Consider the following 12,103-nt stretch of genomic DNA (forward strand, 5'->3'; position numbering starts at 1 on the left):
TGATGCCACTTACACTTTATTCATAAGGCTTTCCATACAATGATATTCTGTATATTGCCTCACCACCACTACCTTTTTCTTCACATTTTTCAGGTGTTCAAGGCATACAAAAAGAGTTCATGAAAGCTCTCAAGTCACCAGTACCCTGGTGAGATTAGCAAGGACACAAACACTACCACTTGTTGAAAATCTGCCAGTAAGACAGTGGTAGGATCAAGCATGGAACTTCATCATGCCATTTCTGCCTCTTCTAGAAAAATATACAAATAAAACAAATCTATTTCATCTCTCAATAGCAGATGTGCCCATCTCCATGTTTGGCAGTAAAAATTTAAATGTGTGACTTTTGGCAGGATTTGAAAAGCAGGCTCTTCCTACAGCAGGAATTTTAACTTCATATGGTGAAATGTTGAAGAAGGTAACAGATTTTGAGAAAGTGCTCTTACAAAGTGTTTTACAAAGCCATGATAAAAATGCCAACAGCTCTTAAGATTGCAATCCATTTAATTATTGGGGAAAATAAGGGGTTTTTAAGTTGATAATGAATTTAATACTTAAAATGCAGTTTCATACCTTTGATATCCTTAAAGGAATTTTACTATGTGTAATTCAGAAACTCACTCAAGAAAAACTTCAGCCTGAAAAATGGCACGCTCGATCTCCAGTACTATTTCAGGGAGAGATTTTTCTGGACTGATAGTAATAAAGTTTTCTGGTGCACTAGGAGGCTCCAGGGTATCAAACTGAGACTTGAGAAGTTCAGGTGCCATAAAGTGTCCTCTCCTCTTCTCCAGGCGGCCAGCAATGACATCTATAGGCCCATCCAAATGAACAAAGAGGATCTTAAGTGCTGCTTCTTCTGGCTGCACTGGCTGCCTGCTTTCCATGGCAGATGCACCACTCACTAATATATGCCTATACATCGTCTTCAGTGCAGAACAGGCCAGAATTGCATCTTCTCTAGATGAGTCTTTTCTATTAAAAATAAATAAAATACAACCACATGTGGTATAACAAAACATCACATTAGTTCTGCTAAACAAGGGAGACAAGCCCTTGATCCTTGCAGAGGACAGCCTTTGGTGTAGTGGCATTTTTTACTAATTTTGACAGGATTTTCCCACCAAATTTCCAATGCAGAAAAAAATGTGATTTGAAAGTGAGGTCAGGCTAGTCAACCTTCTGGTAAAATTTCAGTCTGGAGATCATCTTAATAAGCCACCACTTCTTCCTAAATTAAATTAATTTCTAGCACAAGGAAGTGTCATGGTAATTTCCTTAATTGCAAAGAACAGGAGCAACTGAATATCCATACAAACTCCCACCCAGTATCTATGAAATTCTTATACTGATCTGTCTAGAAAGTAAGTAGCTGCTGAACAGTACAGAGCAGGTATACTTCCAACATCTGTTTTCACCATCTCAGTTTTAACAGCAATGTTAAATTTCATGTTTCCTGTAACCATATTAATTGGCAGGACTGCATATGTGCCCATTTCAAGTTAAATAAGGAATTAGATGCAGGTAAATTAATGCCTTGCACATGTATTGTTTAACAGCAAGGTTTCTTAAAATTAAGGAAGAATTAAACCATGGGGGTGTGTTGCACCAAAAAGCAAATCCAGAATTAGTTTTCTCTATGAAGAGTGACTGAAACTACTGCCTAAGAAAATACTTCCTGTAATCAAACTAAAATTGGGTATAAACCTATTGAAAATCACGCTACATGCATCAGATTTTGGTTCACAGGGAAACAAGAACACCTACCATTCCACCTAGGCAAGCCAATGCCAGCCTCAGCTATTTTTAAGTACTAGTAATTAAACATTGGCATCAGGCTCTTTTAAAGTATACTTGATTTTGCAAAGTTTCTGGAGCTGGGCAGTGGCCTTGGGCTAGGAGGTAGTACAAAACTACCTCCAGCATAAGATCCAGCATAAGAATCCAGATAAATTCCTCAGTTAATTATTAACCCATGCTCCAATGAGATACACTCCCCTGATGCGCACAAGGCAAGTAACAGTCACTGTGTAAAGCTGGATTAAACAGTCCCTGCTCTCCCACCCCTTCCTAGATATTCTCTAGTACGTCTCTGTCTCTCACATAATGGGGAGCCCAGAACTGGACTCAGTGCTGCAGGTGTGGCCTCAGAAGGACTGCCTCCCAGCAATACTTGGCTAATGAAGCCTGGGATATTGCTGGCCTGCCTTGCCAGAAGAGCACATTGCTGGCTCATATTCAACTTAGGTGTCCAGCAAGGCTCTTCCAGGTCCCTTTTCTGCAAAGCTGCTTTCCAGCTGGGTGCCTGTACTGGTTGTTCCTTGCCTGTGCAGGGACTCTGAAGTTCTTAAAATGCATGAGGTTCCTGTTGGCCCATTTCTACCAACTGTCAAAGTCCCTCTTGATCAGCCACTCCTCCCAGTTTGGTGTAATCTGAAAACAACTATCATTGGCAACAATTTTCCCCACACTATTATTGGGGATTTTTATTCTACTACATACATTTGCGATTTGGAATGCAATGGGGAAAATACTTCAAGTACCTTTTTCATCTTTAGCCCAAACTCATTAAAGCTAGATGTTTTCTTACCTCCTTAGTATATCATGCAATGCACAAAGCCAGGGAATCCTGTCCTAGAAGGAAAACAAGTTAGTTCAAAATTGTTTATGAAATTTAGTTGAATCAATTGCTTCTAAAATCTAGAGCATTTGACTAAATGTGAAAATTAGCTTTAAGCTGTACAGCAAGTTCAGTTTTGATTCTCTTTCTTCCTTATTTGCTACCACTGCTTGGTGGCTAATGAGAAGTGCTAGGCATATTAATAAGATATTTTTAGTGAGATAGTACTTTTTATGCTACAAATACCTAAAAGTATCTGATGGCAGTAATAGGTATTTATGTGTAGCATGCACCTTGTGAACCTTTGAAGGTTTACAAATGAGCTTACAAATCAGCTCTCTCTTGCTTCTATGAGACAGTTGAACTTTACAGCCTGTACATAAAGCTTTGAATCAAAATTGAGGTTTTCAGGAACAGACCTTAATTTAGTTGTCTGCAGTAACTTGTGTTGTTTTTACATCAGTAGCACTCACAGATAAGTGTAGTCATAGCCACAATCTGGCAACACCTTTTCTCAGTAGTTAGACAATGTGAGTAATCATATTAGCTTCTGATCAGCTTCTCATTATAGTATTAAAATGTAAGTTCCCACAAACTTTTTCATACCTATTGAGAAATAACCTATTGCTCCCATTTCTTCTTTCAAAGCTGTTGCTGGTGGATGAGCTCAACAAATGATAACACAAATAAATGCAACATTCTTTTGTTACTGTAATTACAGAATAACTTCCTGTTGGCATTAAGGCCCTCACAATTCTGCCATTATGTATTTAACTCAAAGAAGCAGTATGTAATCTAAAGCTGCAACTCTGGATATGGATGTAGAGATTTCTCAAAAGTCCTGAATCAGCTCCAAACCACTTGTGACCTACCAAGCACACTTTGATAAACTTTTTTTTAATGCAGAATCTTTTGTGACACAAGAAGCTTTCCCCTCCTGCCAGTTGCAGACCTATAAATTCAGCTTATGCTTACAGTCATCCCACTCTTACATAAAGTACAATCCACTGTGACACCCCTTTGCTGGGGTTGCAAAGATAGACGAGTCAATGACTGTTCTTCCAAGGTTTATATACAAGGTACCTCATCATTTAGTGGTATCCCCTCAGCCATCTTCTTTTTGTTCTCGAGAGAATGATAATCATCTGCATCATAGAATGTCCATCCCAGCTAAGGAAAAACAACAACAACAAAACAAAACACCAAAGTAAAATTATGCATCATTCAGCCACGGCATGTGAGTTAATAAGGATCCCAAAAAGTATGAAGAAGACGCCTGAGAATTACAGGCCTCTTACACCACGCAACTGGTTAAGGTTTGGAAGGGACCCTAAAGATGATCAAGTCCCAACCCCCGTCGCTATTTATGTCACGATGATTAGTGAAAATCACAAAGCTTAGCAGCAGCAGCAGCAGCTGACGCGTCCCGGCGCCAAGGTAAAGTCCGCGCAGGCTGCCCCGGGCAGGCGCAGCCGCCCCGAGGGACGCGGGGCCGCCCCGCGGGCAGCAGCGCTGGCCCCGCCCGCGCACACGCGCGGCTGCGGCCGCCGGGGCGGTCCCCGCCGTGCGGGGCCGTTCCCGCCGTGCGGGGCGGCCGTACCTTCGCTGCCAGCCGCGACCCAACCGTGGTCCTGCAGGGAAGCACAAAGAGCCGGTTACAACCTCCCGGCCCTCGGGCGAGGGCCCGAGACCCCGCACGGACGGGACCCAGCAACGCCAGAGACGCCGCCCGGGGCAGCGGCCGCGGGGCCGCCCCGCTCCGCCCGCTGCCCGCCCGCTACCTACTTCCCCGAGCCGCTCACTCCCATCACCACCACCAGCACCATGGCGAGCCCCGCCGCTCCGAGCCCGTCTTGTCGCCTTGCACCGCCCGGCCCAGCCCGGCCTCCTGCGCTGCGAGGCGGGACGGCAGCCCGCGGCGGCCCCGGACAGCCCGCGGGCGCGGGAGGCGTGTGCGGCCCCGCCCGGGCGCCCGGCGCGGGGCGGTGGCTGGCGCGGCGGGGCGGGGCGCGGGGGCAGCCGCGGAGGCGCCGCCTCCCGCCCGGGCAGCCTCGGTCCGCCGCGCCCAGCGGGGCCGCGGTGCACGCCCTGCTCCCGCAGTTGCTCCGTGTGCTGGAGTGCCCTGGTCGCCCTGCCCCTCCCTGTCCGCGGCGGTTCTGCCTGCTCGGGCGTGTCTCTCCAAGGGGTCCCAGCACAGCGGGCTCGGTAGCGCGGGCGGGTGAAGCAGACTGATTTCCACCATGCGTGTTAAAGCTTTAATACCTCTTGGACGCTGTTTTACCCTTTGCTCATGAACGTCTGCCTTTAAAATTTAATCAACCCCTTAGCCATGCGATGGCTAGCTCTGTTTTTAAGGATTGATCAGGTCACTTGTAAATGGTTGAAACGCTCCTAGACACCAAGTCTAGGCCACTGCAAGGTCTCCCCAGAGCCTTCTCTTCTCCAGACTGAACAGCCCCAACTCTCTCAGCCTTTCTTCATAGCAGAGCTGCTCCAGCCCGTGGATCATCTTGGTGCCCCTTCTCTGGACCCTCTCCAACAGGTCTGTATCTTATGCTGAGGGCACCAGAACTGTACACAGTACTCCAGGTGAGGTCTCACCAGAGCAGAGTAGAGGGGCAGAATCACCTCCCTGGCCCTGCTGGCCACACCTCTTTTGATGCAGCCCAGGACACAACTGGCTCTGGGCTCCAGCACACACTGGCAGCTCATGTCGAGCTTCTCATCTACTGCCACCCCCAAGTCCTCCTCAGGACTGCTCACAATCCATTCTCCTCCCAACCTGTATTTGTGCCTGGGGTTGTGCTGACCCATGTGCAGGACCTTGCACTTGGCCTTGTTGAACTTCATGAGGCTGGCACTGGCCCACCTCTCCAGCCTGTCAAGGTCCCTCTGGATGGCATCACTTCCCTCTAGGGTGTCAACCACACCACACAGCTTGCTATCATCAACAAACTTGCTGAGGATACACTCAATCCCACTGTCCATGTCTCCAACGAAGATGTTAAACAGCACTGGTCCCAACACTGACCCCTGAGAGACACCACTCGTCATCTGCCTCCATTTGGACATTGAGCCATTGACCACAACTCTCTGGGTGTGGCCATCCAGACAATCTCTTAACCACCGAGTGGTCCATCTGTCAAATCCATGCCTTGTCAGTTTGGAGACCAGGATGTCATATGGGACAGTGTCAAACACCTTGCACAATTCCAGGCAGATGACTTCAGTTGCTCTGCCAGCATCCACCATCTCTGTAGCCTTGTTGTAGAAGGCCACCAGATTGGTGAGGCATGACTTGCTCTTAGTGAAGCCATGTTGTCTGTCACCAGTCACCGCTTTATTTTCCATGTGCCTTAGCAGACTTTCCAGGAGGATCTGCTCGAGGACCTTGCCAGGCACAGAGGTGAGACTGACCGACCTGTAGTTCCCCTGGGTCTTCCTTTTTCCCCTTTTTAAAAATAGGTGCTATATTCCCTTTTTTCCAATCAGCAGGAACCTCACCAGACTGCCATGACCTCTCAAATATGATGGACAGAGGCTCAGCAATTGCATCCACCATCTCCCTCAGGACCCGTGGATGAATCCCATCAGGTCCCATAGATTTATGCACCTTCAAGTTCTTTAGATGGTCACAAATGTGCTTTGCTCCTACACTGGGGGGATAATTCACTCTCCCAGTCCCTGCTTTCACCTTCTGTGGCCTTTGTGTTGAGGTTGGAGCACTTGGCCAGAGAAGACTGAAGCAAAGAAGTCATTGAGGACCTCAGCCTTCTCAATAGCCTGTATTACTATCTCACCCCTTTCCTTCAGGAGAGGGCCTACACTCTCCTTGGATGTCCTTTTCTCCTCAACATACATAAAGAAGCTTTTCTTATTGTTCTTAACATCCCTGGTGAGATTTAATTCTAGCAGGGATTTGGGTCTCCTAACCTGATCCCTAGATGCTCAGACAACCTCTCTGTAATCCTCCCAGGATACCTGCCCTAGCTTCCACCCCCTGTATGCTTCCTTCTTCAGTTTGAGCTTTTCTAGGAGCTGCTTGCTTATCCACACCAGCCTGCTGGGGCTTCTACCTGGCTTCCTCTTAGTTGGGATGCAACGCTCTTGGGCCTGGAGAAGGTGATCCTTAAATATCAGACAGTTTTCATGGGCCCCTCTACCCTCCAGGATGTTATCCCAAGACACTCTCCTGAGCAGATCCTCGAAGAGGCTGAAATCTGCCCTTCTGAAGTCAAGGGTATTAAGCTTGCTGTGAGCCCTCCTTGCTGCCCTAAGGATCTTGAAATCCACTATTTCGTGGCCACTACAACCAGGGCTGCCCTTAAGCTTAACATCCCTCACCAGCCCTTCCTCATTGGTGAGGACAAGGTCCAGCATAGCACCTGTCCTTGTTGGTTCCTCCCCTACTTGGAAAAGGAAGTTATCATCCTCCACTCTAGGAACCTCCTGGATTGTGTTTTGCATAGTGGTTCTTCCTACAGATGTCAGGGAGGTTCAAGTCTCCCATGAGGACCATGGCATGTGAGTGTGAAGCTGCTCCTATCTGTCTATATAGTGCCTCATGTATATTACCCTCCTGCTCAGGTGACCTGCAGCAAACCCCCACCGTGATGTCACCTTGGCCTTTCTTTCCCTTAATCTTAACCCATAAACTCTCTGTTGGCTCCTCATCCATCCCCAGGGAGAGCTCCTTGCACTCCAGCTGGTCTTTGACATACAGGGCAACACCCCCACCCCATCTCCCCTGTCTGTCCTTCCTAAAGAGTTTGTAACCCTCCATTCTGACGCTCCAGTCCTAGGAGCCATCCCACCAGGTCTCAGTGATGCCAATGAGATCATAGCCCTGCAGGCTCACCCTCATCTCTAACCCCTCCTGTTTACTCCCCATGCTGCATGCATTTGTATAAAGGGATTTAAGCTGGGCCTCCAGTGAGGTTGCCTGATTAGCTGACCTGACCACCACACCACCCCTAGGCTCATCTGTAGTAAGCCTCGCTTTATTCCCTACCCCCTTCCAACCTAGTTCAAAGCCCTATCAATGAGTCCTGCTAATTCCCCTAGTACCTTTTTCCCCTGTGGGACAGGGTCTTTCCATCCAGTGTGAGCAGGCTCAGTGTCCTGTAAACCATGATCAAAAAACCCAAACTCCTGCTGGTAGCACCAGTTTTGGAGCCAGGCATTCATCTGTGAGTTCTTCTTGTTAACCCACTCATCATTCCCCAAGACTGGAGGGACAGAGAACACAACTTGTGCACCTGAACCCTTGACCGGTCGTCCCAATGTCCTAAAATCTTTCTTTATTACTCTCAAACCTCTTTTCTCCATCTCATCACTACCTACCTGAAAGATCAAAAGAGGGTAATAGACTGAGGGCCGTATCCGACCAGGAAGCTTCCTGGTTGTATCCTTTATCCTGGCTCCAGGGAGGCAGGATACTTCCCTGTGGGAAGGGTCTGGCTGGCATTTGGGACTTTCAGTTCCCCTCAGAATGGTATCACCTCTCACTATCACCCTCCTCTTGCTCTTCTCAGAAGCAGTTCTAATCTGAGGAGCTGGTTTCTTTGGCAACTTCTTAGGAGCAGTCCTGCTGCATCGAGTTGGCAGCTGTGGCAGCTCCCTGGACATGACTTCTTCAGCATCATTGTTTGACTGGTCCCCTATCTCCAGAGCCCTGTATTTGTTCTGTAAGGGCACCTGGAAACATGGGGAGGGTCTGGTGAGAACTCTTCTGCTACCCCTAGCAAGGACCTGCTTCCATTCCCCCCATCCTCTCCTAGTTCCCGCCCTTCCTCCTGGTGATAAGATGGCTGGGGATCTTCTGCCTCTTGTGAAGCCACCACCTGCTGCCTTTTCCCTAAGGACGGCAGGGTGCAACTCCACCAGTCTATTTCCCTTTCACATTCCCATATGGTCCTTATCCTCTCCACTTCCTGCTTAAGCTCAGCAACCAGGCTGAGCAAACCATTTACCTGGTGGCAGCACACACAGATGTTGTCTTCACTGTCACCTTGTAAGAGTGACAGACTCAGACACTCCACGCAGCCCGTCACCCAGACAGCTGCCTGCCCCTCCAGCAGACCAGCCTGGGTTCCAGCCCTGCTGTTAAACGAGGCTCTCGGCTGAGTGGAGACCATCTCCCACCCACCCTGCCTGCTGAGCCCTCCCCAACCTTCTGCGGTAGCTTTGGGAATGACCTGGTAATGCTTTAGAGGCCACACTTTTCAATATAGAGTAGTGCACACTGTTCTTCAGGTTACAGGTATTGAGTTGTTCCAGAACAGGCAGTAAGGCTAATTCTAAATACATTGATATAATGTCATTTGTACACTCATGATTATCTGACATGATAAATTTATCTGTGGTTAGAAAAATCTGGATCTTAAAAATTATGTTGTGGGGTTTTTTAATTTTTTCTTAAATATGCTCTCCTACAGATTTTGAAATGGTGTACCGTACTAATTTATCTATGGCTTCATGCATTTGCTTGAAGAATTGAGGTTTGAAAGAATAGAAGAAGTCTTAAATGAACATGCTATTAGCCTTTCTCATCCATCTAGTTAGCTGTAATTCTTTTGTTTCTACAATTCACCTTCTGATTTCTCTGTTAACATAGAGATAAATAGAAGAGTGTTTTTCTTTTTCTTTAATTAAAAATAGTTTGATGGGCACTGCCACAACAAAAGACATGTAATTTGAAAATTTGATTTTATGATAAAACATCTCCCTGTTTTCACTATATGCATTTCATTTCCTTTTTTTTTTTATATATGACTAAGTTCATTACTCTGGACAGAAAGCAAACCAGCCAACCAAACCCCAAACTTTATTTAGGTAATAAATCTGGTAGTGCTGGTGATTGTTAGTGAAATAAATTAAGTTAGTTTTTTCTTTACAAGTATTTTAAGTTAGTTCCTCCTTGAAGGAATATACTTACTAAATGCATATCCGTTAAGCACATTGTGTCTCTAGTTTCTCAAATAGAAGTCCTTCTCCAAAATGAAGATGATTGAGTTAATTCTAGTTTTATAAGCTAAAAGGGGTAATGTGACCTTATATGAATCAAGCTATAGAAGAAATTCTCAGAAAGTACATTAAGCTTCCCAATCTGCATGAAATGCTATTTCCTTTGCAGGGCACTTCAAATAATATTAAGAATGATAAGATGCCTTGCATTTTTTACTGTTTTCTGTCCCTGATATTTTAACTGAGGTTGGAGCTGCCTGTATTTCACATACCTATTCAGAGTTCCTTAAGAAAGACCAGAACCTTCCACATTGTTAGGCTACAGCCTGAAAGCCCAGTCCTTAAATTACTAACATACCACAATTATTCCTTTGATGTGCCCAATGGCTGAATAAAAATGATACTCTAATTGCAGTATGATTGTGCTAAAGTAATTGAATTTGTCTGCATCTTTTCAGTTTCCTGGCTGATTGCTTGTGAGGCGGGGGAAATATTTAATTCTGATGAGAGTTCTTGGAGATTCACATGAACAAACCCAAAAGTACCCTTGGTCACTTTGACCCTGGAAGAATTATCACAACTGCTGTTCCTCTCCTCAGAACTAAAACTTTAATTTCTCTGTCACAGCAGTCCTTGAGATTTTGTTAGCATCAAGAGTAACTGACTGCTCTACCTACAGTGCACACCCAACCACTTTTGTAATCAGATTATCACAATTTTATCCAGCCTGAATACTACAAAACATTAAAAGAAAAATCTGTTTCTCCATTTGACAGCTGTTTTTCATAATGCATATCTTGATATTTCATAAAAAAACTCTATGCCAGGCTGGTGTGATGTCGTCTAAAAGCTATTTTATATTGGTGTATTAGCAGGAAGTCTTGCCAGAACTTCTGTTTTACTCAAGCCTGGGCTAACAAATCATGAGCATGTATCAAGAGCTGCAAAGGCAGCAGTTTACTCTGCAGATGCTGCAGCAGGGAGGGGAAACAGACAGGGAGAAAAAAAAATCAAGTTGTGCTAACACAGGAGCCCATAGGCACTGTGAAGAAGGCAATTTTATTCAGACTCCCTGCTTGTGTGGTTATTTTGATTTGTGCAGCTAAAATTCATTTTAGTAGTCAACTGGAGAGATGACTGGATAAAACTCAGCCAAAGGGTTGACTTAACAGGATCACATTGTGTACGCTTCAGTATCCACTTAAGATCCATTTAAATTTTACATTCAGTAAGATACATGGATCCCTCTGGTTTGAGTTGATTGAGGATTTCCTTTCCAGTCTGTCCTAGTCCCAGACAAAATAAATATTTTCCCCACTTACTCTTTCTTTAATAACCTGGAGGAACATAGTCTTAAACTCTGTCATTTAATGATATATGCACATTTTAGGAAATTAATTCTGATCCTGTCATCACATTGAAGACCATTTGCTATTAGTGGCATCAGGACCTTTTCTCTAGTGTTTGAAATTCTTGTAATTTCCAATGTTGGTAGAATATATAACTTGATTCTGAAGCTCTGATGTAGTTATGTAGAAGATGTATGGTTTAATGAATTCCAGAGTACATTCACATAGCTGAAATAGGAGATAATGCAATGTAACTGTCTTCCAATGTTTTACTTATTACATGTAATAACAGGAGGAATTAAAATATAATGGTGAAGGATGAATGGTTAAGAATTAAAGGCAAAAAACCCCTCAAGAATACTATCACAAAACCTAACACGTGCTTCTAATCCCCAAAGAATTATCTAGATACCATATTTTAAAGAACATATTTAAATGGCAGTTAGTCTAATTTATGACTTATTGGAGTGTTTTCTGTGTCTCTCAGAGCCTCTCTGGTTTGACTAATTGTTTGATACTGAATTTCTGCAATTCAGTAAAGCTTCATCAGCCGCATAAATTAGTGGCCTGATTTTGAAGAAGGATAATAACAAAATATGAATGGAAGAATTTTTGTTTTCTGGAGTTATTTCTGTTTGCCTTACTGTATCTGCTTCCTTCCCAATGATACTAGAAAATGTCTGTTGTATTCAGAGTATTGCCAAATTCAAAGTAGAAAAGAAACATTCCCACCCTAATTCCTAAGTGAAATTCACCTCAGCATAATGGTGAACCACTACAGAAGCACACAGACCAGTTAGAGCTTGCCAGCAACATGGACATCTGTTTCTCATAAACATGAGGACTCACATACATTGAGTAATCTGGACTTCCTGTATCTTAAGGAGGGAAGGACTGCTTTTCAAGCTGCTAAGGCTCAAATGTATGTAAACTTTAGGGGTTCAGATTAAATCCTGCATATGTATTCACAGTAAATACAAGTTAGAGTGTTAATAAAGTGTGTTCACTCTGAGGATATGCTGGGATAGGCTATACTGTGGTGTTCTGTTAGTCTTCATTATTAAGTAAATAATCTTTAAATTCTGGCTGTGTTAGTAAAACTGCACTAACAATTTTCAGAACTTTTTTCTATGCAATGCAAAGTCCGTCACTACACTGCCTGAAATCC

At 44.7% G+C, this 12,103-nt stretch overlaps 1 protein-coding gene across 1 annotated transcript; it reads right to left on the reverse strand.

The window, feature by feature from the left end:
- IDNK (IDNK gluconokinase) lies at positions 1 to 4,532 on the reverse strand. The gene is made up of 5 exons (XM_051642655.1): positions 4,406 to 4,532; positions 4,221 to 4,251; positions 3,704 to 3,790; positions 2,591 to 2,634; positions 1 to 975 (listed from the first exon to the last, which is right to left on the reverse strand). Exons 1-5 carry the CDS (start codon positions 4,444 to 4,446, stop codon positions 618 to 620), a joined length of 561 nt encoding a protein of 186 aa, XP_051498615.1. The 5' UTR covers positions 4,447 to 4,532; the 3' UTR covers positions 1 to 617.
- Positions 4,533 to 12,103: the final 7,571 nt, after the last annotated feature.

This window comes from Apus apus, chromosome Z, assembly GCF_020740795.1.
Source record: "Apus apus isolate bApuApu2 chromosome Z, bApuApu2.pri.cur, whole genome shotgun sequence".
Classification (NCBI taxonomy): domain Eukaryota; kingdom Metazoa; phylum Chordata; class Aves; order Apodiformes; family Apodidae; genus Apus; species Apus apus.

What these genes read in the sequence shown, in the direction of transcription:
- IDNK (XM_051642655.1), bottom strand. Translation starts at nt 4,446, where the DNA reads ATGGTGCTGGTGGTGGTGATGGGAGTGAGCGGCTCGGGGAA. An exon ending in GGTCGCGGCTGGCAGCGAAG is followed by an intron (nt 3,791 to 4,220) that starts GTACGGCCGCCC and finishes GTTTTTCCTTAG; the next exon opens with CTGGGATGGACATTCTATGA. An exon ending in TTGCATGATATACTAAGGAG is followed by an intron (nt 976 to 2,590) that starts GTAAGAAAACAT and finishes TATTTTTAATAG; the next exon opens with AAAAGACTCATCTAGAGAAG.